This window comes from Kwoniella mangroviensis, chromosome 2 (genome assembly GCF_000507465.2).
Source record: "Kwoniella mangroviensis CBS 8507 chromosome 2, whole genome shotgun sequence".
NCBI classification, from domain to species: domain Eukaryota; kingdom Fungi; phylum Basidiomycota; class Tremellomycetes; order Tremellales; family Cryptococcaceae; genus Kwoniella; species Kwoniella mangrovensis.
In genome coordinates, this window is record NC_088828.1 from 2,348,777 (window position 1) to 2,374,896 (window position 26,120).

Below are 26,120 nucleotides of genomic sequence, written 5' to 3' on the forward strand. Positions count from 1 at the left end.
TGGGTCGTGAACGTGGCGTCAATCTCAAAAGTGCACTCGGCTCGTAATCCACAACACAACGTCTCCTGCAGGTTATGATTGTGCTGGATGTGCTGCACAGGCAAAGCAAAGGCCAAGGATATCCCAGGTGCATGACAGCAAAGAAATCTATAAGTAAGGATATAAAATCGTATATAACTATAGTGCAAGACCCTCTCTCACGTTCACTAAATCTGCACCAACCTATATCAAAGCAATGTGCTGCAAAAAAATGAAATCGGACTAAACTATATTATCGTAAGTAGAAAGAATAAAAAAAAAAGTATTATACTCTTGGTATCTCGGGCGGAGCCATATTCTGACCACTACCCAGATCCCTACCCAATTCTGGATCCTCTCCTTCTTCTTCATCTCTTTCAGGCCCCTGCGACTCCCACTGTCTCGTACTCTGCTTCTTCTTCAGGCCACCACTTCCACCTGGTGAAAGGAATCCACCTGATTTAGTTGGTGATTCAGCTACTCCACCGGCCCCACCGGAATGATGAGTCGCATCGGTACCAGCTCTCTTACGCGATAAGATCGATCCTGCCCTTTCGCGTATTTTGGCCATACCTCCTTTCTGCTGGATCGGAGCAGTCTGGAAGGGTTCTTTGGATTGACCACCCATTCGAGGTATGAAGCGATATCGGTTGGAATGCTGAGAATGCTGAGATAATCGGGATTGCATTCGTTGGATCTGTAAGTGAAGACATCGATGTCAGCATGGAGTGCAAGCGAACACGTGGAGTCGTGATTTGTAAGTTGGGGATATATTGTACTCACAGCTACACCACCTTCTTCCATCGTAAATCCATAACCCCTCGAAGGCTCTTGTGACAGACCAGTTGACACTACGACGTAACACAGGGTATCAGTATAAGAGCTACACTTGTCATTGACGTTCGTGGATATTCCAACTCACTATCTACAGCCGACCCCCTTCCTTGCGAATGTATCCCAAATCTACCCGATTGGAATGAACTCCTAGGGTTTCTCTCATAACTTGGTCTTCCGGTGTTCTGAGCATTCTCTACATCATCGGTATTACCAGCATTTCCAAAAGGTGATTGCGGTTGATTCGAAGTAGATCCCATCCTTTCTAATCTGATTGCATCTTGACCCTGTGCTTGAGCACCTCCTTCTACATCATCATTTTCGTTTTCATCCTTTTCACCTAATTTACCACCTAACAGTGGATGAGTTTCAGGGTTGACATCCGGATTGTACTTCCTAACTAATCTCATCTTGGCGATATCGTCCCCGAAAGCATTCTGATCCAAGTACCTAATGATGTATCTAGGTAATAAAGCGATGACAAAGACGAATGGCCAACCGAACCAGAAGGCTGCTGATCTAAATAAGAATACGTCATTGCCATATACACCGGTATAGAAAGATGAGGGCGGGATGATTGAATAGATAGCGGTGAATAACCAGATCAATACAGGACCGAAAAGAATACCGAAATATGTCCATCCAGTCCATGAATCGATGTTTAGACCTGTGAACAAGTTTGCCACCATCACCGCACCAATCACCATGGTAGTTGACATTTCGTAGATGTACACATCATATCCGTCTCCTCGCATTGTAGTGGAGACGTAAGTGTAATGGATGAAAAAGTAGATGACGGCAGTTTGGTAGAATCCTTCAAATAGATAATAAAGGAAAATCTTGATACCGAAATATCTCCCCTCTCTACCTTTCCTATACAATTCCGGTAAAGCCATGAGAGATTCATCGTCAATGTCTTTATCGAATAGACCGATCGCCAGAACAGGCATAATCGTCCAGAAGACGTTCCAGAATAGCAGATAGACATAAGCGAAGACGTATGTGGTGGACCAACCACAGAAAATCATGTACCAGAATAATACTCCGATACCTATGATGTTCTTGTAGAAAAAGTTGAGAATCATCGATGAGTTTCGGTAATATGACCAATGACCGTGAACGAACAATAGTCGCTTGAGATATCGGAATTGAGCGATGGCGTAATCGGATGAGTTGACAGCTTGAAGACCTTCTTCACCAGAGATACCTACACCAACATCGGCAGCTTGGATCATACTGACATCGTTGGCTCCGTCTCCGATGGCCAAGCACATGACACCGAGATTGTCCTTGATGAGGTGGACAATTTGAGCTTTCTGTAAGGGTGAGACTCGACAACAGATGACCGTATTACATTGAGTGGATAGGGCGAGAAGAAGGCTTTCAGTCTCATCATCTTCGAAACAATGAGCGAGAGCGTGTCCATCGATGACCAAAGAGAAGCCGCCAGGCCGAGTACCATTGTCTCTTCCGACTAGCGATTGCACACCAGTATTAACTCTAGCAAGATTGGGCGCCTCGTGAGATGGTCTAGATCTCGAGCTGACTCTGGAAAGGGTTCTAGCAACATCAGGTTCGCCGCCAAAAAACCCTTCGAGGGCGTCACGTATCTGATCTTGAATTGAATGTCGACCTTCCCGAACCACTATCAAATTCGTGTCTTGAGTTAAAAGGTTTGTGGTGTAACCGATTGCAACGGCGGTTTCCAGTTTATCACCGGTAGCAACCCAAACTTTGATACCGGCTCTTTTCAGGTCTGTGATAGTTTCTGGTACACCATCCTGCAACTTGTCCTCGATGGCGGTTGCACCAAGCAGAATCAGATCTTGTTCGATCCTAGAAGAGACAGTCTCGACTTGAGTTTCTCTATCCTGCAGAGCGACCGTAGCGTTGTGGTAATCCCTAGCCCAAGTTTCGTATTCCTGATCACCTAGTACCCTATATGCTAGACAAAGTGTACGCAAACCCTCGGAAGCGAAGTATTGTAAATCTTGATCTGTTTTCTGCTTGAGCTCCCGTTGCGTATTGTCTTTGGATAATCGTTCGAAAATGATGTTATCGGCACCCTTGGTCAAGAGGAATATCCTTCCATCTTCGTCCAATTTTCTCAGGATGACGGACATTCGTTTTCTAGCGGAGTTGAACTCTAGTACATGAAGTAGCTCGTACTCATCCGGTTGATCTGAGAAGGGGGTAGACATTTTCAAGATATTATGATCTCGTCCTCTGAAAACAAAGCCAACATCGGCAGCAGACTGTACGAGAGCAGCTTCGTCAGGTGACTGAGCTTTGTATTCGATGACTCCAGGTTCAGGTTCGGCAGCAAGGACGGTATGACATAAACCTAACACAGCGAAGAAGCCGTGAAGAATCCTTGATTGTTCGGTATCGTGTGCAGCAAGATCTTTATCAAGCTCGTCATCATGGAAAGGAGCGAGAACTTCTTTGGGTAAAGCGACTTTGATGTCATCTGCTTTTTCGTCACCATTTTGCGCAGTGTCTTCAGAATCGCTCGAACCGGAAGAGGCTTTCTGGACTTGATGAGGATCACTGTGTATATGGGTTAGAGTAGGGTGAGAAGGTGGTTTTCCATCACCAGTATATATTCGTCCACCAATGGAACATTGTCGGAAGATCATTGCGTTTTGAGTGAGGGTACCTGATAGAGGACAAAACATCGTTATTAGAAAGATCGATTGTGCAGATGAACAGTGGGCACTTACCTGTCTTATCCGAGAAAACATATTGGATTTGACCAAGATCATCCGACAGATTCCAACTCCTAGCTGTTGTCCTAGTTACCACACCATTCTTGATATATTTGATATTCCTGTCCCAGTAGATATAAGCAGCTTGGATGGTTCTAACAGCTTCGATGGAAATATACAGCGAGATCGGAACGATGTTTTGGAACGTGATAAAAGCGTTGGCGAAAGTGACTAAACCGTTGATATTCGGATTATCACCTGGAGTATCAGCGTATAACATCCAGTAGGATTGTTCATTATTCCATCTGACTTCATTGTGGTGATCGACAATCGCACAGACCATAGCTATTAATGCTAAGATGAACAGATTCAACAGAACCTGAGGGTTCATCTGTCTTTCCACTTTGGATCTCTTTGATGGGGTTCTACCGGCATTTTGAATAATCTTCGTGTCTGCTCCGGTAAAAATGACAATACCAATGACCCAAGCTGTGTTCTTCAATACACATCCTCGCAATAACGTGGTTTCAAGTGTGACGGGATGTATGGGATGTTGCCCTTCTTCATCAACCTCTTCTAGATTTACTGCAGCACCGTTCAATCTGAACATGTTGACTTCAGGCGCGTCAAGGTCGATACGTAGGTGAGCTTGAGTACATGCTTGAGCAGAATCGAGATGTGATAATCCAGGTACACCGTTTCTTGACTTTAGATTGGTTTCTCCATCAAGATTTTTTGTTTCAATATACGCGACATCTTCTTCCTCGGAGGTGGAGCATATAAGGATATCTGTTGCATCGGGATCGATCAGCAATGCATGCAGTCAGACCAGTGATCAAGCGGCACTCACCCGCTGGGAATTGTTCACCATCATAGATCTTCACAATATCACCGACTTTGACATCTTCCCAAATCGTCCTATGCCAACCAATCTCATTCGGTGCATCCCCAGCTTCGGGGTCATCCTGCCAATTCGAAACCTGACTCCGCATCCTGCTTAAACCATGACCCTCTCCTCTGGGTTCAGCCGCTGGAGGAGCTTCGTTCGCTTGTCCATTCTGTCTCTCTTGCTCTTCTAAAAGTGCAGCTTTCTTCGCTTTTCGAGATTTCAATTTCGGTAACGGAATAGCAGGAACGAACGTTTTCTCTTTCGCTTTCATCGGGTTCATATTCTCATGATTTTCACCACTCAGTACGTGAACGATGGAATGATTCACTTTATGATCTGCCTGATGTCTTTTGATATCTTCGTATCCATCTTTGATCGCTGTGATTGCCAATACCACAATGAGCGGTAAGATGACCAAACCCGGTGAGATGGTTGAGAATTTAGGGAAGAATTGGAGGATGTTGATAGCAGCAAAGAAGATGTTGGCAACTCTTCTAAATTGTTCAAACAGATTTCTAGGTAAGAAAGTTAAGATCGTATATTTTGATGTGACATTTTGATTCGTTGGATATTTCTTGTTCTTCAACAGTTTTCCTTTCTTATCGTAGAATTCTGAGGGTAACTCTTCGTTGATATATATCGATCTCGATGACAAGGATTGTTTACCTGGATGAAAAAGTTTAGAAGGGTTCAACTTGGATAGGGGTCTGGCGATATTCTGACGATACCATGATGGTTGATGTTTCTTGGACCGAGGTACCAAAGGTGTCTTTGATGTCGATGTCTTAGCCATGTCGAATGAGGAGAAGGCGAGGCGAGAAGCCAAGCCGGATTATCGAAGGGAGTGTATGATAGGGGCTGAGATGTCGAATGGAGTGATATTATCGTAGCATTCGATTATGATTGGTGGCCGATAGGAAATCTTATGGATACAAGTGATGGGCCAGTAGCAATGATGGGTGCACAGCCAATGATGATACAATGCTATGATGATGATGATGGTGATGATGGTGATGATGAGAGTACGAGGATGAAAAAGAGTGTGGGTTAGTCAGAAACAGAACGCATAGCACTGGGACTGCATACGAGTAATTCCACCGGATTGCCGAATACAAACTTCAAACGCGATTACAAATCCATTACGATCAGTCTGTAATGGGATCCGACCACGTCCCCTTCGGTCATAAGTTATCTCACCCGTGACTAATGTTTATCTTGATGAGTGATGATTGTCGGATTCAGGGAATCACCGAGGCAGGTTTTGCTTTTCCATCTGTTTGGCGACGTAGACTCATCCACTGGCAAGCATAATAGTCTCATGTAGCTCGGGACACGATAGCACCACCGCTGTGATTCATTACCATGCATATGACTGGTCTGTTTACCCATGCCTCGATTGTCGTGCGTGCTTAGCCAAATAATGCAGATCATCCTAGTATGCATCGGCAGGCTATTGATCAGTCATCACCAAGAAAACGCGTAAAACGGAATTACGATCAGGCTCGGCCGCCGTGCCTTGTCATCACACACCACGTTGATGACGCGAACTTGATGGCATCAATCTAGATACATGTAAACACGATCAACATGATTAACAGCAGCCTTCGTCGATCCATTGCCGGGGTGGTCGTGGTTGGGTCGTGAGTCGACATGACCGTTGTAATCCTTTACAGCGTCATGAGGCGACTTTGACCTTTCTGATCACCGACCTTGGTGCTTAGGCCTCCTCTTTTCTGACTGTCAAACCCGCGAACTAGGTGGATCCTTTCTTCTCCATTTCGCTCTTCTTTTAGATCCTGTCGTCATGTCGAGAACCCGAAGCTCAAAAGCTGAAGAAGGAGGCTTGTCTTCTTGGGGATGCGTGACAATTTCGACAGCTCGACTAAAACGTCTACCACTATAAACACGGTCCCCTCTTCTGATCCGTTCGTCTCTGTTACTTACTGCTCGCCACACCAATCCGAACAAATTCAAGATGTCAGAGATGGTATCGTATCAGCCCACTAATGCTGCTCCCATTTCTACCGCAAGTGACATGACCAGTGTGAAGCCTCATGAATGTACAGTGACTTGTTGGTATCTCAAAGATTGGAGTCTTCCCAACCAAATGAGCAGTGAAGAACCGGTGGCAACGTACCTCTTGCGAGGAACTCATCCCAAAGGGCTGACCGATCAAAACCCAATATAACGAGGAGGTATCGAAGATTCTAACCACTTCCCTTGAGCAAAGTATGGATGATCATTCTTGCGGGGGTGTATTCGGTGGTATTTGGGATAAGACCACGGTCATCGAAGGTTGTCGAGAAGGTGTGAACAGACTGTATGGCCAATACCCGTATAATCGCAGTGTGTTCCTCGAGGACAAAGATTCGTTAAATCATGTCAGACGATTTGCCACCATCACGAGAGATCCCAGCTGCGTCAACGGTCTGATTATCATCAGTAAAGAGGATTTCGGTTTACTCTATAGTAGATGGTCAGAATAAGAACCGATGCCTTGGAAGAGCTTCAAGCCTGATTTCATGAGAATGTATGTTCCTGCGGATGGTACCAACATATACGATGCTACGGGGTATCCAATCGATGGAATCGAATCGGAGGATGTCAGGAGATCAACCTTGACGCAGATCTACAACGATGTATGGGAGAAGGCTACAAGTGATGGTGAACTACCAAGTAGTAAACTGATCAAGAGTACTGTAGAGGCGCATACAGGCAGGAGATACGGATTGATCTGTGTTAACAACGAGACACTCCGTGAATTAGACGTCCTGGAGGACCCTGTGTAATCAGATGCTTGTCTCTTCGAGGCGTAATCGTCCCCAGTATGTCAGCACATCAGCAGTATTGCAGTTAGTGGTGAATGGTGAATGGTATTTGTGCATGAATCATATCTCATCATTGCTATGTTGAAGTACCTAGACTGCCTTACTTATCCACTGATACTTGCGATGACTTGGCTTCTTCCGAACTCTCGGTCGATATTGTTGACGGGAATAAGTGCTTGGACACCGATAGTTTCTGAGGTAGATCGCGAATGAAGATAGATTCGTGTCTTGAAGATTTGTTCAATGTTACCAGGGCATTCCAGATAGGTTCATCCAAATTAAATTCATCATCACAATCATCATCTTCCTCTTCTTTCGATATCACAGAAGCGGATGTGTCCTGAGCTTGATCTGGTGATGCTTTCTTATATTCATTTTCGTACCAGCTAGTGAAAGTGTGTACATTATCTCTGTAATGTGCCCAATCCACCACACCAAGTCTGTGAGCGGTCACAGGCATGTATCTATCTAAGTCGCTACCTGTTATGGACCTATGCCAGACACTTTCAGGTCTACATGACTTATTCTGATTGAAAATATCTTTGACATACTGTTCTATACTTTGCTCCCACTCTTTGGATCTACGAACAAGCTCTTCGGGGTTAATCTTTGATAATACCTCTTCATCCTGTTCAGGTGGGGTATCCCGGAGAGACTTTTCAAATCTGCATCTGAATTTCTCCATGGCGGACCAATCTTCGATCGAACCTCCAGACCCACTATGAATATATTTGACGAGTAATTTGCCTTTCGAGCCGATTAACCCCTTGCAGGCTGAGTTATCAAATTGGGGATGAATGCCTTCTTCGATGTATGGAATTGACACCACAGTAAATGTAGGTCTCTCATTTCCGCCCCTTTCACCATCATCTTTGTCCGTGATTCCCAGAGCATTCATGTCTGTGACAAGATCTTCCGTAGGTTTGATACGGTTCAACTCCTTTAGCCAGGACATACCATGATCAAACGAATCATATGTCTGTCCCCTTGTGGACCTCCAGACATATCTGTCCAAAAGTTCTTCTTGACTCCACACGAAATGTTGATATTCTTTGCCGTTGACAGTAATCGATTCTTTGGCAGTATCATTGACAAACTTTGTGAATCCTTCCAGAGCCTTCTGGGTATCTCGAATAAATCCATCAGGCTTAGATTTCTCAGTGAGTTGACCGACAGATTGTACCCATGGTCTATCCATTCTTCCTTTCCCTTCAATACTCTCAATCAACTCTTTCTCAATTGATCTCGCATATCTACAAATATCTCGGAATTCTTTCGACTTGTCTTGGCCTAAGCGGTCTGCAATCGGTTCAGCGTAGATTTTGGGAAAGTTGGGTCGACAACTGTAAACACGTTGGAACTCAGTATCTTTCGATGGTGCAGGATAATTCTCAAAGAGAACGAGTTTCTAGAGATCGTCAAAGTCGTGGTATTGCTCATGAGAACAAGGTACCATGAGGAACGTATCGGTTCGAAAAATTGGTGCAGAGATGGGGACTTTCTCCGCGGTTCTATCGTCGTAGGGCAGAGGTCCACTGGAACATACGTATGTGGTGGCGATGAACGGGTCAGCCGTATTGGGGTCATTATTGTGATAGATGCGCATGGTGATGACAGTCTGGTACAGTATACTGAAAAGTGCTGTTCAAAACGGGCTAGTGTGAAGAATGTGTCCAAGCGGATGATGAAGATCGTTGAGAAGTGTGCAAGCACTAGTGGAGCTATTATTGGCATATGATATATTTCTCAATATATGTGCGTTGATTTCACATACTCTAGCCTTCTTTGTCTATAGGTGTGGGGGTTGGAAACAGGAAATCCTTCCGAGAAAGGAGACACGAAGATAACCTATGCCTTCCCTCTTTTGATCAAGCGCAAGGCAAGAACTTCATTTACCCCGTGTTCTCCTTCATCTTCGCTGATTGTCACTCGTACACTCTGGCATTGCTCGGAACTGAACCTCCGACATTGACCCCTGGTGCTCTTACCTCATACATGGAATGGGTTACCTTCTGAGGAGATTTCTTCTAAACAATACGCTTGGACATGCCCAAATGGCGAGTGGCGAGTGGCACAACACCGTGAAGTACTACTACTCTTAGGCTCCCACACCAGTCCCACAGTGACAATGGCACTTCGGGTTGGAGTGGGCAATGAATTGCGTATGAGCTCGGATTCTATTTTGGATCTCGAGATCGCTTTCGGCGTTGACGGAGGTAATACAGAGCATTAAGAATGCCAAACTTGGTCGGTCTAGTGATAAAAACATCTTGTCATTTGCGGTGAGTATACTGCATATCGTATATTGCCGTGAAAGAATGAATATTGACGAGAATAGCTATTTGAAATTTACAGTATAACAAACTTTACCTGCAAAGTATGAGAGTGAATGACTCAATCGGTGTAATGCAGGTGCTGACAAGTATTGGTCTGAGGAGAACCCCATGTCAAATCGTCCACTGTATATGTACATATATATATCGTGTGTAATTTACTGTGTAGCTTGTTGATATCACAAAATAGTCAATAGGTCGAATCAAGGGAGAGGTATATCAGAGGGGTAATTCGAACTATTTCCTTTGCTATAGTTATGTGCATGTATTGATTGAACTGTATAAAAGAGAAGAAACCAGGAGGGCAAGAAAATCTGAAATTTGGACAGGTGAAGAGATTCAACTTCGTGTACTTTATTGTATCAGGGAGAAAGCGTTTCGTACTGTACACAGTCATACAAGGAATGCAGTGTATGCTGTAATACACCTGTTTAGATGCACAAGCATCACCAGGACCATACTGTATTCATTCCATCGACAATATGTTGTGTGTATATCTTGGTAGGCTCGGTTCAGTACAACTATCATAAGAGTTCAAGACCCTAAGCTGGTGATCCACCTTTCCAAGCGGAAGGATCCAAACGTTCCGACTCCTCTTCTAAAAACCGTTTGATCTCACTTTTCTGAAAGTCACTGAGACTTTGTTGATAGTTTGGATTCTTCCTTCTATGTTCCAACTCATCACTCACTTGCTCAAACTCATCTCTCAACACTCGAGGAAGCTCATGGTAATTCAGATAACCCAATTCTCTAGCTGAGTCGGGATCATATTTGGAATATTCTATTCCGGACATCGCATGAACTTCGAATAAATCATCATCGTCATATTTCTTGCATCGTCGTTTGACATGCTGTACGATATCTTGGAGATCAGTTTCCCTCTCTTTGATTGTATCATATTGATTTTGTACGTAACTCTCCATACGCTCATCTTTCAATTGAGGGTTCGAATCACAATCGAAAAAATCATGGTCAGGTTTCATACTATCTTCCATCTCATCATGAGTGGTCGCAAAATCCATTCGAAGCATTTTCAATTCTATGTACGATCTTGCTTTCTCCCTATATCGTCCAAGTTCATCACATGCCTTCTTATTCAAATCGGCGTTTGTTGAAGGTAAGATAGTCATGTCCCATTTAGTACCGAATTCAGGTAAGAGTTTGACTTCTTTAGTATATTCAGTTATTGCCCTTGAATATCCCAATGGGGAATTACCCATAATCATCCACATGGATGGTTTAGATATGCTCGAACAAGCTATTTTGAGTGTCTCTTCGTACGTATCTGTATCGCTATCGGTGATATCATGGTTGATTGCTAAATATCTTTTCAAGTCTTGGTCGATATCATTCAATCTTTGCACTCGAGTTTGAATATTCCGTTTCTCCAGGTGTTGGTCAGCGATTAAAGTTGAACACCTGGTAAGATACTTGATGAAGTGTCTTTGGATCTCTTCTTGAGCAGATTTGTATTGTTCAAATGGCGATTTGGGTTTTAGGTTTGTTCTCCACCCTGATCGAAGGAAAGTTAGATCATCTCGGATTGATTGCTCGTCTTCTTGGCTGAGGTTCATAATTGGTTTAGACAAACAATCTGGAAGTGGCATTGACACCGTAATGTAAGTTGAACTTGATCTTCTGTAGGGTTGAGTGATATGTCCGATACATTCCCCACATTTACTTTCCAAGTCCTCAATCACCCCATCTCTGTAATGCGATCTCTCACCTTCATACCAATGAAGAGTCATACAAGAAGAAGCATGACAGGGATCTTTGATGGTCCATCTTGCGTTTGAAGGGTCAAAGATTGGTTTTGGTCCAGAAGAGATATGGCATAATGTGTCGTTGTGATATAAGAGCGTACAAACCGTACAGCCACCAGTCTTTGAGTGTACTGTATTATACACCAGCTGAGAATCATTAGTCTTGCTCCCCAAGGCGTTTTATCAGCACTCAACCTTGTGTCGAATTATTGATTATGTACAGCATCAGATTGCGGAATGGAAAGCAATCGTCAAGATCACTTTGCCTCGAATTGTCAACATTAAGATAAAATCGTACTACACGTATTACTGTACATGCATAAATTGAAGATGGATTACTTAATACCGAAAATCGATTCCTGGGTATATATCAAATAGACATATGAGTTTGAAATATAGATAAACGAACGCACAAACAAACAAACTGATGAACGGATTGGGTATATATGGATGTAAGATGTAGGATGTAGATAAAAACTCCAATAGACAATTTAGTGTTATTCTAAGTTAAACGTAGAAGGATTTGTTCACTCGACTCTTAAGTGTGTAGATCACTTCTGCGGATGATAAATGTCTCCCCTTAATGTTCCCTATACAGACTTGATCTCCTCTGTAATCTCTCAGCCGATCCACCTGATCCACCACTCCCCTGTCTGGCCATATCAGGTGCTAACCCACCATTGACGACACCACCACTACCGCTCGAAAGAGGTTGTAAGCAGCTGATGGGTACTACACCCTTGAATTGGTTGGAATCTTCGCACAAGCACCATCCATCATCGTACATCTGATGCAAGTAAAGTTGTTGACCTGGCGTGATTGCTATAAACCCAAGACGGAATGAACCAAAGTCAGCAAAGTGAGATCGAAATTTAAAATATAATATATCTTCTACCGAAGGCTGATTGTTAATTCCACTCACCCAATTCATCCTCGAGAGATCTTACAAATCCAACATTAACTCTGACCATCGATCCGTCCCTTAATCCTCCTCCGGTAGAATTACTTTGCATCGAGGCATGTGCCGGTGCAGCCATAGGGGGAGGAACGATATTTTCCTGATATTGAGGTTGAGGAGGGTAAGAAGGTTGCTGGTTATAAGAGTATTGCGGATTATTCCTCTCCATGTAATTCTGGGGGACCTGCTGTTGAGTAGGTAAAGGTGCATAGGAAGTTTCGTTGGTCACGTAGGAGACTGATCCGCCGTTACCGTTGGCGTTGGTGGAGTTACCGTACGAATCGGACATTGCGTATGATTGTGAAGGTGGTTCGTACTAAAAAAAACAAAAAGTAGAACAATATCAGGTTGGGCTGAAAGAAAGTTGTAATCTTTCACTCACTCTAGGTTTCTCATACGGTTGATCATCCATTGTAGTACTTGGCCACTCGAACATGGAACTTCTCCTCTTGGCTCTATCCCTTCGTTGTTTCTGTCGTATCGTTCGAGTCGCTACTATACCAATCAGGACCAAAGCGACGATACCACCGATGATTATACCAACAAGCTGTGATCATATGTCAGCATCAATATCGGCATGTTCGACTGCTTTCGATTGAATAGGATAATCCAGCATGTCGAGATGGACAAGACACTTACCGCACCCAAGCTCAGACTCGACCCTCCGATACCGCTCTTCCCATTCTCGCTCGCCGCTTTCGTCGCACTGCTGGTGGCGCTACTTACACTCTTACTAGCGCTACCGGAGCTCAGCGTCGCTTTGGCAGACGAAGAGGAAATGAGGGATGAGGTCGAAGTGGGTCTAGCAGAAGAGGTCGAGCTGGATGTGGAAGTGGATGTCAAGGTGGGTCTAGTCGATGCGGGGGAACTGGAAGTAGAGGTTGAACTGGCTGCTGCGGCAGATGAAACGATGGTAGATTTGGCTGCGCCTGTAGACAAAATCAACATACTGTGTATTGTGATGGGGAGAATGTGGATTAGACTTACTGGATTGGGGTGTAGCAGGGTTCTGAGACCTGACTGTACTGGTTACTGCCGAAGTGGAAGGAGGCAATGAAGTGACGGCTGAAGCTGAGGTGATGGATGCTGCTGGTGCGGAGGAAGATGACATCTTGTCGGTCTCTTCTGGGTCGGTCTCTGTTATTCTACGTGTGGTGGTCGTTGGGGCATCGTGGTCATCGTCGTCGTCGAGCGGATGGAGGATTGGGTCAAGTAATTGTGACATTGTTTATCGATTAATAGGATGGTGAATTGAGAGCAATGAAAGACACCAGGTCAGCTTGTGTTATCTCTCAATGTTATTGTTTATTCTGTTTGAGACTCTCTCCCAAGACGATTGTGAGAGAGAGCTGAGAGCTGGCAACTGAGAGTGGGAGGATGATCAAGTTGTAACGACGGACATGCACCACCCTTGACCTGTGCAAGTGACTCAAGAGGAAGAAAGATACCTTGAACTCCAACTCACCGAGTGATATGATGGGGGCTTTTGATTGACCAAAGGAGATACTTTTGGGTTTTTGACAAAGGATTGGAATCGTGGTTTGATGAAACGATATTGGATCTATTGTTGTTGTTTTTGCTGTGGTTGCAGGTAATAAGAAAGGAGGTGGATTAGCCTTCAAGTATGGGACGACAGTACCGTTGTCACCGGTGGTGGTAGTGGTGGATCTGTGTAGAGTGTCAAGTGTTGAACGTTGAAAGAGCGTGGAGTTGATGTTGCAATGAGTGACAGTGATGGTAGCGAGCGGGGGTTCCTTTGATAGATGGATAAGGGGTAACGGATGAGGAGTAAGGAATGTTCTCTAGTGCAGACGGGGTCAATGCTAGTGGATAGGACGATCTCCTTGTTGCACTAGCGATTGCAATGGACCAGCTCGGTTCCGATTGGATACCACTCACTAACCGTTGCAGCTTTCACTCCTGCCCCCCCCTCCCACTGCGAACACGGATGGACGCGTAAACAAACAGACACAAACACCAAAACACCCAAAACAAACAAACAAATGACATTTTACCCTGAACAGTCAAAACCTTAATCGGAGATCATCCTCACTCACGACCCTAATGGATAAGACAGCGAGTACCCATCAATTGTCCTATCTACATCGACGAGCAAGATAAGGGAGATGAGGGGAGGGGATATCGTGATCGGATGGAATGGAACAAGTGCACCAGAGGGAGCCACTCGTGCCATACTCATCGACATGCAGCCGTGACTAGTCCGAGGACTTCATAATGTAGAATGCTCATATGCATCATACCATACCTGATACAACATCGTATAGGTATACATTTTCTGATACAGATAATCCCTATAAGCCCAAAATTCTACCGTGAAATGACACACATCACAGCCCTCGAGTACGACTTTACTCCTAAATAATCACCTCCATCCGACCCATCCTACCCAACGAGCCTTTTTATCATCCCAATGACCCATCATCTTCTCGCTCAACCTCACAATCGTCCATGGACCTGATGGGTCGGTCAACCATTTCTCTAGGAACAAAGTGAGCTAGTAGGAAATGTGTCAATACTGTTACATCATAAAATATATGGAATGGGGTAATTAGAGAGATACACGGTACTCACTACATCGGAAGATCTCAATTCCACGACCACCCAGACGACATTCCCTCCTCCTTTCCCTCTCTTACAATACTTTGCCAGGGTGTCGATAAGAGGTTGAACGAGATATTCATTGTATATACAGTCTACAGCTAATATCAGGTCATATTTTGGGTTTTCTTCTGCGAGTGATGATGACCAACGTTCAGGATGGGATTTACGTTCTTGAGATATAGCTATCCAATCTATTTCTTCTAGGACTACTTTAGGTCGTATTTCAGGTATTGTTGTCATTTTACTGTGACCATGTCCAGGTCGATTCTCACTTGACTTAACTTTAGATAATCTGTTCTCTTTCCCTTTGTCTTTTTCTATATTCGAGACTAAGACCGAACCATCTTCAATAACTATCCCATTTATCTCGCAATTCTTCTTAACCAACTTGAGATTCTCTAACCTATCGCTTGAAGTGTATCTCCCGCATAATCTACTTCCCAATACCGCTAGGAGACCTGTCCCAGAACCTAGTTCCAATATAGATGATTTACCAAGAATGTCGGAATTGAATATTGGTCGAGGGTATGAAGTGGGATAGGTAGATTGACGGAGAAGTTGAGTGGATAGGTGAAGAGATGATCGCCATAGGACGCTACCTATCGGCCAGTATGGACTGTTCAGTGAGACACTAAGGATTGATCATGGGTTATGAGTTGTGATTGAATGTTGGAAACTCACCAGTATCTCCTTTTTGACTTTTCAACATTCCTAAATCCTGTTGGACCCTCACCACGACGTTATCCACCGATCTATTTTGAGGTGGTTTCTTCTTTTGGCCTCTCTCTTTCAGATTTACGCTACCACCGTTGACAGGCACATTGAAAGGAGGTGGTGAGGTCAAATCAATGGTAATTTCCAATATGGATTCATTGGAATTCAGAAACCCCAATCCACCTGAATCATCGTCTATGGCCAGTTTGGTCGTTTCTGGAGAAGTCGATGCGAGTGACATGTATAATTCCATTATCTACTTGCCCAAAATATTAGCGCACATCTTTAATACTGTCCTGAGCATGTACCCACCTCTTCATCTGCGTCTTCGACCAGGACGCATTGATCATCGAAATGGAACAGATCATTGGGACATTTGGGGATGGGAGTTGACGGAGGTGGAGAGGGTGAGGCCATTATGTGATGAAAGGAGGTTTACCTTTAGATCGATTGGTATAACCCACTAAGGTTGGGGGGCATACAACATCTCGCTAGGCCTGGGAATGCAGTGCTGCGGTATCATTAGCCCTTGAGATTATCTACCTCTGCGATATGAGTATGCAATCGTTGGCGATACGAGTGGTATGGTGAACATAAGCTCAAGTAAGGTGAATGGTGAATGAACAAAGCGTTTGACAAAATAAACCTCAACCTCGGTAATCGATTCGGTTGACCATTTTTCATGAGCAATCTCGTTACGATCAACATCTTTCCTCTTTCGATACCTTGCACTTTGCTAGATCTACCAATTCACATAAAATCTATCAGTCCCAGTATCTTGTACATTCCAGTCAAGCATCCAGATGACCGTCCAGTAACGCCTCAGGAGAACAATGCTACCACCACCCCCAGCATCACGCAAATCATCGTACATCTTCTCTCATCCGCATCAATCAACGTCCGGGTTCGGTTCCACTTCTTCACCTATCAGATCTACTCATGGAAGATTACCTTCGTTCAGGACTGCAGCTGAGAATGTCCTAGGACTGGATCACGAGGAAGATTCATCGAATAGTGAAGAGGAGGAAGAAGGGGCAGACACTGATGGGAGGGAAAGAGGGTTGGAAGAGACATTGGAGAAGATCGGGTTTGGTACGTCTCCTCGCTTCCCTTTTCTTCGACCATATATCGATCTGAAATATTTTACGATGGATGCTGACTTTAATGTCATGTACATATATGCAGGTTCATACCATTGGAGATTACTTGTGAGTCATGACCACTCATTGTATGCATCTACGTTTGTGTTGACAGAGGTGAGAAGGCTCTTTGTGGGTTTGGTTGGATGTCTGATAACTCGGCATTACAATGTATAGGTAAGTTACCTCCCACATCACTCAGCAACGATGATGCTACATCACATCAAAGTTTAAGCTACTGACATGAAGCATATATATATGTATATATATAGCGGTGATTTTACCCCGTGTTCAAGTCCATTTCAACCTCTCCTCAAAGGTCGTAGGTCTCCTTTCGGCATCTACCATGGCAGGTGTAAGTGTCTCGACCCAGACAAACAGACCCTGTCGTACTGATTGACTTATTGTATCGGTCCTTGTAGATGATGATAGGTGCAGTAGCGTGGGGTGTAATTTCAGACCTACTGGGTCGATCATTACCTTTCAACGCTACGCTATTCCTCACAGCTGTATTTGGTATAGCAGCTAGTTTCAGTCCTGATTTCGGGGTGTTGTGCATTTGGATGTTCCTGTTGGGTAGTGCAGTAGGGTGAGTAGCTCAAGATCACCCTGCAAGGTGCGACGTTTCGACTCACTCGCGCATGTGTCCTTATATGTTAAATAGGGGCTCGATGCCAACTGACGGAACTCTCTTTCTCGAGAACCTCCCTCACAGCAAACAATACCTCCTTACCCTGTTATCGGTCTTCTTCTCTCTTGGAGCAGTGCTCAGCTCAGTAGTAAGCCTTGTCTTCTTACCTGGACATAGCTGTAAGACGTACGAAGGGTGTGATATACCAAAGGGAGAGAACGAAGGTTGGAGGAGAGTCATGTTTGTGTTGGGTTTATTCGTGAGTCATACCTATAATTTACTACCCATCAGTCCACTCATATTTGGTCTGAATCGTCTTCTTTCGGGCTACTTGAAAGAATTTGGCATGCGCATTTGCTCGATGGTTTCTCTTCCGCCTTCAAGAGTCTCCCCGATACCTCATTTCCAACGGACGTGAATCAGAAGCTATCATAGCCCTTCAAGCTATCGCCACTTTCAATTCCAATTCTATGGACATTCAACGTGCAGATGTTCAAACTGCAAACGAGCAGATATGTATGAACGGGGAACGAACCGAAGATGATAAGTCAATTGAGGACCAAGGTATAGAGGGATTACCTAGATGGAATAATCAACTTGAATTTGATCATGAACATGGAAAATATGGTGGATTGGGAATAGGTAAAGCCTCTGGATCCGGATCAGGATTGAATAGAAAGGAGCCATTAAGGATGGGATCGGATTTTTACAATACTTCAACTTCTACACCTGGATTGATAGAAAATGAAAATAGATTCGAAAATTCTTTTTCCAACGCCAATATATCGGAAGAAAGGGAAATTCTCTTCGATTCTAATGGTAACAACGACCCACAGGAAGGGGAAGAGAAGAAATATAAGAATACGAACGATGATGATGATGGTGATGATGAATTTGACAAATGGCATGAGAAACCTCTGGTATGGTGGAGATCATGGTTAAAACAGATGAATAAACTGTTCGTACCGCAGTGGAGAAAGACGGTAATACTCATGTGGATCATTTGGGGCGCGATAAGCTTTGGTAAGTTGGGCTACTTTCTGATTGACGTAGAGAGAATGGAGCAATATGATAAGGGACGGTGTCCCCCACGAGTGGGGTAATGATGACATGATCAGGAGTTCTTAGTAGCCCAAAAGGTGTCTTAGGATAGGAAATCATTAGCTAATGTTGATTGCCCGGCACTAGGATACACGATGTTCAACGTATGGTTACCTTCTGTACTGGAAAGTAAAGCCACGGGTGAAGGAGACGAAGCTATCAAAGAAGCTTTGAACGATTATGTCTTGTATTCTCGTAAGTCCGCGATACTCATTCACATATCTTTGATCCTATATGAGTGAAGCTGATGCGATGCTGGTGGTCTTCAACCCTTGTAGTGGCAGGATGTCCGGGCTCGATTGTGAGTTATTCCATAGATTAATTTGGCAAATGCCATCACTTAATACGTAGGACTTACCACCTTGGATTAATCAAACACTCAGATCGGAGCATGGATGATCCAAACTTGGCTCGGCCGTCGTAAATCCCTAGCGATCTGCACTCTCGCCACGGGTTTATCAACTTTTGCATTCATAAATGTAGAAGCCAAATGGGCTGTGGTAGTTAGTTCAATGATCATTTCGGCGGCTGCTACAGCCATGTATGCTGTTTTGTGTAAGTCAGACTCCTCGACATCGATTCACAATATGCTGATCTGTCTGGTAGATGGAATGACACCCGAAACGTTCGGTACGAGTATTCGAGGAACTGCGTGTGGTACTTCTGCAGCTCTGAGTAGATTGTGAGTCACACTTCGCTATTGAGGTGTGTATGGATGTGCTGAAGTTCGGTTTGTCATTATGTTAGCACCGGCGTGATAGCACCTGTATCAGCGGGATTCTTATTAACCATATCTCCCTCTTTGCCTGTATTTGTCTCTGCAGCTATATTCGTTGGAACTGCCGGATGTGCACTGGCATTGCCTTTTGAGAGGGTTGGAGGGGGTGGGAAAGGTGGTGCGTTGATGCATTAGAAGGAAATACAACGAGGAAGTCAGAGTATACTCAGCCGAAACGATAGGAGGAGATTGTAATCTAGCATGAGGAAGCGAGAAACGTCTGAATTTACGATCAACTCATTCTTATCAAAACTCACACAACTGCAAGCGCACCTTTGCTCGAGCGACAACAGACTTTCTTAGTCTAGGAAACACACTTCATCATCTGCAACTCTCTCATATCATATGTATATACCACTGTATCGATATTTCATTTTTTAGATTGGACGAATACCTTACGATTCCCTTAGATGTATATAACATGATGTCCACTTAGATGAGTATATTTACAATACTACTAACTGTAACACGTACACTTGGCTTGCGTTGGACAAAAAAACGAAATTACAATTTCCGGATTTACTGTACTTGTACCACTTACTATGAACCCTGGCAGTACAGCGAAGTACTATACATCCTCATTCAATCGTCCGAGCCTGAGACTAAAAAACGTAGATGGCTTTTTGGCCTATACCTTACAGCACGTATGGAACACACGCGCCGACTCACCACCATGCCCCCCCAAAAAAAAATAAAAAAAAAATAAAAATAAAATAAAAATAAGAATAAGAAAAATAATAAAGGAATCGAGCACCGTGCATGGTGTACGCATGTGGTAGAAAGATAGACGTGTTGTGTTGAGCAGACACGGAGACGGAGAGCTGGAATCATGGGGAAGTCCTGAAAAAGCCTCTTTGTGTATGGCATGGCAGACTTGGTCCTGATGGTGGAATACCCTTTCTTGAAAGGGTACGAAAAGCTACGGAATGTGATAAATTCCAGTAGAACTGACTCTCGCGTCATCAGGAGATTCGACTTTGCCTTGAACCTCAAGAAAGAAACGTAACACAAATACGGTATGAAGCTGCGGTACGGTATATCAGAACCTACTGCAGCGTGAATCCTGATCTGATTCACAATTGCGCAAGAACGCCAATCAAGTTACACTGGGCTTCGAAAAAGGGAGAGCCGAAGAGAGGAAAGGAGGGGAGAGTTTGCCACTCCGACCGGACCTGACCGTGCCATGGCAAATGTGAATGTGATTTTTCCAAAGTCCACTGAATCCAATACCTTGTTGTCGCCAGTTGACGGTCAACAGTCGACTGGCAGAGGGGTATCGCCTGATTGGTTTCGTACGCGATCTCAAGTGGATTTGTTGAATATCGAGCGATATGACACGGATTATACGGCCCAAAGTCAAAGGTACGGTGCGTTTGGCTGTGCTGTGTGGCTTTCACCGAGACACATTGACAATGCTAACGATAGCATATCAATAGAAGTGATTGTAGATCTCGAGGCTCCTTTTGAGCCGTCCTCATAGCAGATATAGCAGTATGAGCGAGTACTCGAAACGCTCAGACACCATGGGGACCTGTTCATTCCGCAGAAAACAAATCTGCATCCACGAAGATCTGATAGTGTTTTCCGGATATGGAACTGTATATTTGGATCTGAAGCAATGCGAACGAGTTCCCGCGACTTGCCTCTAACCCAGCCTATATTACTCACAAGAACCGAAAGAAAGGAATGACAGACACATAACACACACTATTTTAGTCTATTACCGCACAACATATTGAATACCGTACCGTGTATAAGTTATTCATTTGCACGTTGATAATGATTGATCGAAACTAGAAAATTTTCGTAAGATGATTAATTGATGCTGTCACCAGAGAAAAAACATGAACCAAGGGTGATGAATCTGAGTCATATACAGATCACTCCATCGTGATTCGATCAGCTCAGATCATCAGCAAAGTGATCAGATCCCACTTCTAAGAAACAGATGTGTTGGATCTCATTCTCTTCAGTATCATAACAACAGATCTCAGGAATGCGGAGGTTATGAACTTCTGTCAATAATTACGTGTTTTCATTCTTCTCTTAGACCCGATTGAGTCGACATGTACGTACACAATAGTCAGTCGGGAATCAATAGACATAAGGACGAGCTAGTGCATACCTTGTAACGTACAACCGTCCTGTACTAAGGCGTTCAAGTTTTGGGTCGTTTCGAGATATTTTTGGCATCAGTAGAAAATAAGGGTCATGCCACGATACAATACACGAAAACAAGAAAGGTACGGGTGACTTCTCGCGGGTATGTCGTTTTAATTATCGTAATTACCAGAAATTCGATCAACGCCCAACCATTCTCAGATCGGGTTGCGAAAGGAATTGCCAATGGTCGCGTGGGGTATTAACGTGAGCTTTCTGGGGGCTTGACACACGACTCTTTTCTTCATGTTAACGTCGATCTTCCATCAAATCACATGCCGAAAACTTGTGTGAACGGATCTTGTTCACGTAAGAAATTGCTCGCATTGCCTCAGAAGCGATCTGTAGCTGCTTACATGACTTAAGGTTGTAGGACGATACTCGGCGGCGATGATTTGTACGTGACGTGAAGATCTTTAGATTCAGTTGTAACTGCCTTATTATTATGCTTTTACCTCCGGGAAGTCATGTCTCGCTGTTATACTGCGACTGAACAAGAAGTCGTAAACAAATGATAAAATGATGAGACGCCACTCCACCTGAAGTGTTGTGAATCTCTTTCAGGTTCGTGTTCAAGGGCCTTGCACGTATTCGGTCAAGCTACCGAAGTTTCATCTATCTGTTACCTGAACTCAACTGAACCTGGAGGCTTTTTCATTTTTTAACGTCAAACAAAACAAACGTGAAGGTGAAAAAATGTTGGTTTTCAGGCTAACCATTGTTACTGACAAGAGGCTGCTTGGCTGCCGACGGATTGAAGGGACTGCGAAACTAGTGCAGGTCTTGAAAACACATGAAATGATTTTCACGAAAACGAAACACGGAAGGGGGAAATGCTATGCAAACCAAGACATAACGCGTCATGAAGTCTTTGGTTGAGTTGAGGTATGTACAACCAGCGATGCTTCCGTTTCAAGCATGAAGGAAGAAATATTTCCCGAAAAGAACAAAACATCCGTTCCTCCTCTCGTCTGCGTTCCTTTTCTTCTCCTTTCTGTGAACCAGGAACAAAAACCGCCACAACTCGTTAGGGCCAAAAGATGGATAAGTTAACCTTTGCTCCCGCTTTACCTGAACATCTCCATCTCTCGGCTTCCTCTTCTGAGTGTACGAGATATCAGGGTCATCTGACCCATGTCTTTGGACCTTTTTGCAGAGTGAAATGAAAAGATGCCCTGACGACATATTCTAAGGGTTACGCACGATGCCACGATCTCAATTGAGTGGCAGTTTAGCGGATTGCGTATTGCAGAGTTGCTTTAGCGTAGCTGTTGTTTTCTCAGTCAGGGTCTCCATTCGCAGGGGATAGAAGAGTAAATTACGGTTGGGACCTTTCCCCCCTGGCCCATTTGAAGCTTACAAATGTGGTTAGTACTGTCATTATTCTTTGCGTCGACATTCCCTTGGTAAGACGAGAGAGCGATTATTTGGTCGTTTTCTGGACACGACGACGACTCTTTGTTTGACTTTGGACTTTCCAATCCTTTCAACGTCGTACAACCACAACCACTTCTTATTATTCTTCCTTCTTCCCTTCCACCACGAAAACCTTCTGTCCCTATATATCTCACCATCACTCACTGCCAAACTTTGTTCTGATCTCGAACCTCTAGCTACACTCTCTTTCAACACACTCTCGAGCGATACAATCATTCAGTAATCAGTTTCTTGGTAATCAGACCAGATCATCTACGACTCCCTCTTCGAAGAAAACGTATACCTCGTCTCCACTTTTCTTTTTCGTTCTTTCACCCAAGGCTAAAGTCCTATATAATTACACACCTTACCACACTCATCCATTTTCGATCACCAACTCTACTTATCTACAAATCATATATATATCTTATAAATATCTCAAGGAAAGGAATCTCGGTTTTTTGACGGACAAAAACGACTGCTACGACATACATAGTAATTTATATATATAATCAACTACTCAACATGAACGCTTCAACTTCAACTCACCCCGCTGGCGGGCTTCCAAGAATTATCGACAATGGCTGCCTTGAACTTACTTCAGTGATAGGCACCGGTGCCTACGGTGTCGTTTACCTGGCCATTGATTACAAATATTCACAACCACTTTGGCGTGCTGTGAAATGTCTGCGTCGACATGGTCTTGACTCGCGTCAGAAACATTTCCAGCGTCGTGAGATCGCTCTACATCGACTGGCATCTGCACACCCTAGTATTATCGCTATGGACAGGATGATCGAAGAAGACGACAACGTCTATGTAGTGATGGAGTTTGGAGAGGAAGGTGATTTGTTCGCTATGATAACGGATCAACAGCGCGTGAGTAAAAGTTAAACCCCCTTTCTGAGATGTTTTTTGCCACCCCAAAGCTAATGCCACTTTTGTTCTATGCAGTATGTCGGCGACGATGAACTCATACGCGATGTCTTCCTACAGCTGCTGGACGGTGTAGCATGGCTTCATTCCCTCGGTATAAGTCATCGAGATATCAAACCGGAGAATATTGTCTGTTCGCAAGACGGCACGAGAGTGCGTATATGCGATTTCGGTCTGGCCACCTCGGAACAGGAATCAAGTGAATTTGGCTGTGGGTCGACATTCTACATCGCTCCAGAGTGTCTTGGAGACTGGTTTCCCGACACCCCATCGTATCCTACTCGACCTGGAGATGTCTGGTCATTAGGTGTGATATTGGTTAACTTGGTCTGTGGAAGAAACCCATGGAGAATCGCATCGCCTTCAGACGAATCATTCAACTCTTTCCTCAATGATCCGAACTTCCTTCGACGCATTCTACCCATCTCATCTCAGTGTCTCTTCGTGCTCCAACAGATATTCACTATTGACCCTGCCGATCGTATATCACTTGCGGCTCTTAGAAAACTCGTATTGGAAGTGGACACATTCACTATGGGTGAAGAGGAACTTCGTCTCGCTCACTATGCCGCTCAGGACTCTACTCCAACACCTCAGTATCAGACTGTAGAGTCGTTGATGCCTTTACAGGAAGTACCTGAGATCGAAGGAGAGGTGGAAGGGGAGACTTGGCAAACTGAAGATACGGTTTTTGTATTTGACGAGTTGGAAACACCATCGTTAAGAGCCGACTCGGGACCATTATCATCCCCTGTTCATCGATCACGATCCTCCTCGTCCAACGGAGGCTCTTTACCACCCACACCTCAATTACTCGCCGAAGGAGGTCTCACGTTACCCCAACATCAATATCAATACCAGTATCAAAACCAACATCCTTTCTTCGAAGTCCTCAAAGGCAAAACACCATCATCTATATCTGAATTACGTGTTAATCCAATTTCACCCGAACTATCTACAGTCAATTCACCTAATCCATTCTTCCGATAATCAGTAGTCAATACCTTTAATCCATTTGATTTTGCCTTTATCCATCATTTATCATTTAGTTGAATCATCTGCATCTTTCATCATATATATATGCGCATCTTAACAAATCAATTTGTACAACTTATCAATCTTGTTTTCCTTTTCTCGGCATTGATCTTTGCATTCACAGTAGATATTGATATGTGTCTCTTGATACAGGATAAAATAGTAATGCCCACTTATTTGTACAACTTACATAGATTGTCATGAATAAAGTTATGACCTAGTACCCAGAATGAGCTTCACATTTCGCTTGCCACTAGCTCTATCGCATCACTTCACTCATTGCCACTGCTCGAATGAAGTTTTTTTGACTATCGACAACGAATGGCTTGCGACGTTGATGCAGCATTTTATCTGCCGTGCATCGCACGACGTTCCTTGAGGCGTTTTCCAGGACCAGAAGATCAAAAATATCAGGTGATGCACAGAATCGGATCTGATCCTGGTACCTGCGACGACTTTCTCATTCGCTGAAAGAAGGAAAATGGTCCAGGCTTGACGCTTGAAGTTCTCCGGAGAACATGCGATACGAGACGCGGCCGACGAAGTTCGGTTTTGGAGTACATGGAATGCATTTCCGTTTCAGAGAAATAGTGTTTGTCCTGAACGAGAAAGTTGTATTGCTTCCTCAATTATGCATCCTGCTGGTATACGATGTACGTGGTCGCATACCGATGCGTATTACTAATTGAAACCTTGTTCTTATCTTCGCACTGAAGGAGAAATTTGTTACGTCGATAGGTGGTCGTACGCCTGAGTATGAAAAAGCTTCTTTATTCTGCACCTGCTTAACACCCTCCGAGCCTATTTTCTCCCGCTGAGGTATGCCACATGAGTGAGTGTATTCCCCTCCACCAGCTGGTGATCGATTGCTTTGGTAAGATTGATGATGCGATGAGAAGCTGAAGCTCTCATGATCGGCTTAAATCATGTGGCACTAGTGAATTTCCCAAAGGAGGTCAGACAAGTGGTAGGATGATCGTCGTGCCTCGATATAAAGTTTGGTACAAGGGCAGGTAGCATAAGACGTGCAGACGAGACGTGTTTCGAGCTTTATTCACATAAGGTCAAGCTCATGTTCAAGACGGCGCTGTGAGCAGAAATGAGACGCGTTGATGTTCATGTATTACCGTAGTAAGCTAAATTAACTTCGGGGGAACATTACCTACTCTCAATTGAATACAATCCGATGCGGTGACAGACGTCATCAATTCCGGTTCCTATCCCAGTCAGTGTCAAAGTAGAAGAAGCATCAAAAGA

At 44.1% G+C, this 26,120-nt stretch overlaps 8 protein-coding genes across 8 annotated transcripts; 3 read left to right on the forward strand and 5 right to left on the reverse strand.

The window, feature by feature from the left end:
- Positions 1 to 304: 304 nt before the first annotated feature.
- On the reverse strand, positions 305 to 5,242 carry I203_107748 (uncharacterized protein; the record flags this gene model as incomplete). The annotated part of the gene is made up of 5 exons (XM_019151449.1): positions 305 to 715; positions 802 to 869; positions 941 to 3,511; positions 3,576 to 4,349; positions 4,411 to 5,242. The coding sequence occupies 5 exons, from the start codon at positions 5,240 to 5,242 to the stop codon at positions 305 to 307; spliced, it is 4,656 nt and encodes a 1,551-aa protein (XP_018999253.1).
- A 1,699-nt stretch (positions 5,243 to 6,941) lies between these two features.
- I203_107749 (uncharacterized protein) lies at positions 6,942 to 7,238 on the forward strand (the record flags this gene model as incomplete). Its single annotated transcript, XM_019151450.1, has 1 exon — positions 6,942 to 7,238. The coding sequence occupies one exon, from the start codon at positions 6,942 to 6,944 to the stop codon at positions 7,236 to 7,238; it is 297 nt and encodes a 98-aa protein (XP_018999254.1).
- Positions 7,239 to 7,377: 139 nt separating this feature from the next.
- On the reverse strand, positions 7,378 to 8,883 carry I203_107750 (uncharacterized protein; the record flags this gene model as incomplete). Its single annotated transcript, XM_019151451.1, has 2 exons — positions 7,378 to 8,685; positions 8,731 to 8,883. The coding sequence occupies 2 exons, from the start codon at positions 8,881 to 8,883 to the stop codon at positions 7,378 to 7,380; spliced, it is 1,461 nt and encodes a 486-aa protein (XP_018999255.1).
- Positions 8,884 to 10,152: 1,269 nt separating this feature from the next.
- On the reverse strand, positions 10,153 to 11,184 carry I203_107751 (uncharacterized protein; the record flags this gene model as incomplete). Its single annotated transcript, XM_019151452.1, has 1 exon — positions 10,153 to 11,184. The coding sequence occupies one exon, from the start codon at positions 11,182 to 11,184 to the stop codon at positions 10,153 to 10,155; it is 1,032 nt and encodes a 343-aa protein (XP_018999256.1).
- Positions 11,185 to 11,953: 769 nt separating this feature from the next.
- Positions 11,954 to 13,556, reverse strand: I203_107752 (uncharacterized protein; the record flags this gene model as incomplete). Its single annotated transcript, XM_019151453.1, has 5 exons — positions 11,954 to 12,195; positions 12,296 to 12,647; positions 12,714 to 12,878; positions 12,971 to 13,260; positions 13,319 to 13,556. 5 exons carry the CDS (start codon positions 13,554 to 13,556, stop codon positions 11,954 to 11,956), a joined length of 1,287 nt encoding a protein of 428 aa, XP_018999257.1.
- Positions 13,557 to 14,714: 1,158 nt separating this feature from the next.
- On the reverse strand, positions 14,715 to 16,084 carry I203_107753 (uncharacterized protein; the record flags this gene model as incomplete). The annotated part of the gene is made up of 4 exons (XM_019151454.1): positions 14,715 to 14,846; positions 14,924 to 15,552; positions 15,635 to 15,923; positions 15,980 to 16,084. The coding sequence occupies 4 exons, from the start codon at positions 16,082 to 16,084 to the stop codon at positions 14,715 to 14,717; spliced, it is 1,155 nt and encodes a 384-aa protein (XP_018999258.1).
- Positions 16,085 to 16,500: 416 nt separating this feature from the next.
- Positions 16,501 to 19,451, forward strand: I203_107754 (uncharacterized protein; the record flags this gene model as incomplete). Its single annotated transcript, XM_019151455.1, has 12 exons — positions 16,501 to 16,759; positions 16,853 to 16,875; positions 16,932 to 16,983; positions 17,079 to 17,161; positions 17,229 to 17,395; positions 17,471 to 17,696; positions 17,776 to 18,460; positions 18,626 to 18,733; positions 18,817 to 18,839; positions 18,922 to 19,093; positions 19,145 to 19,220; positions 19,286 to 19,451. The coding sequence occupies 12 exons, from the start codon at positions 16,501 to 16,503 to the stop codon at positions 19,449 to 19,451; spliced, it is 2,040 nt and encodes a 679-aa protein (XP_018999259.1).
- Positions 19,452 to 23,417: 3,966 nt separating this feature from the next.
- I203_107755 (uncharacterized protein) lies at positions 23,418 to 24,818 on the forward strand (the record flags this gene model as incomplete). Its single annotated transcript, XM_019151456.1, has 2 exons — positions 23,418 to 23,771; positions 23,847 to 24,818. The coding sequence occupies 2 exons, from the start codon at positions 23,418 to 23,420 to the stop codon at positions 24,816 to 24,818; spliced, it is 1,326 nt and encodes a 441-aa protein (XP_018999260.1).
- Positions 24,819 to 26,120: the final 1,302 nt, after the last annotated feature.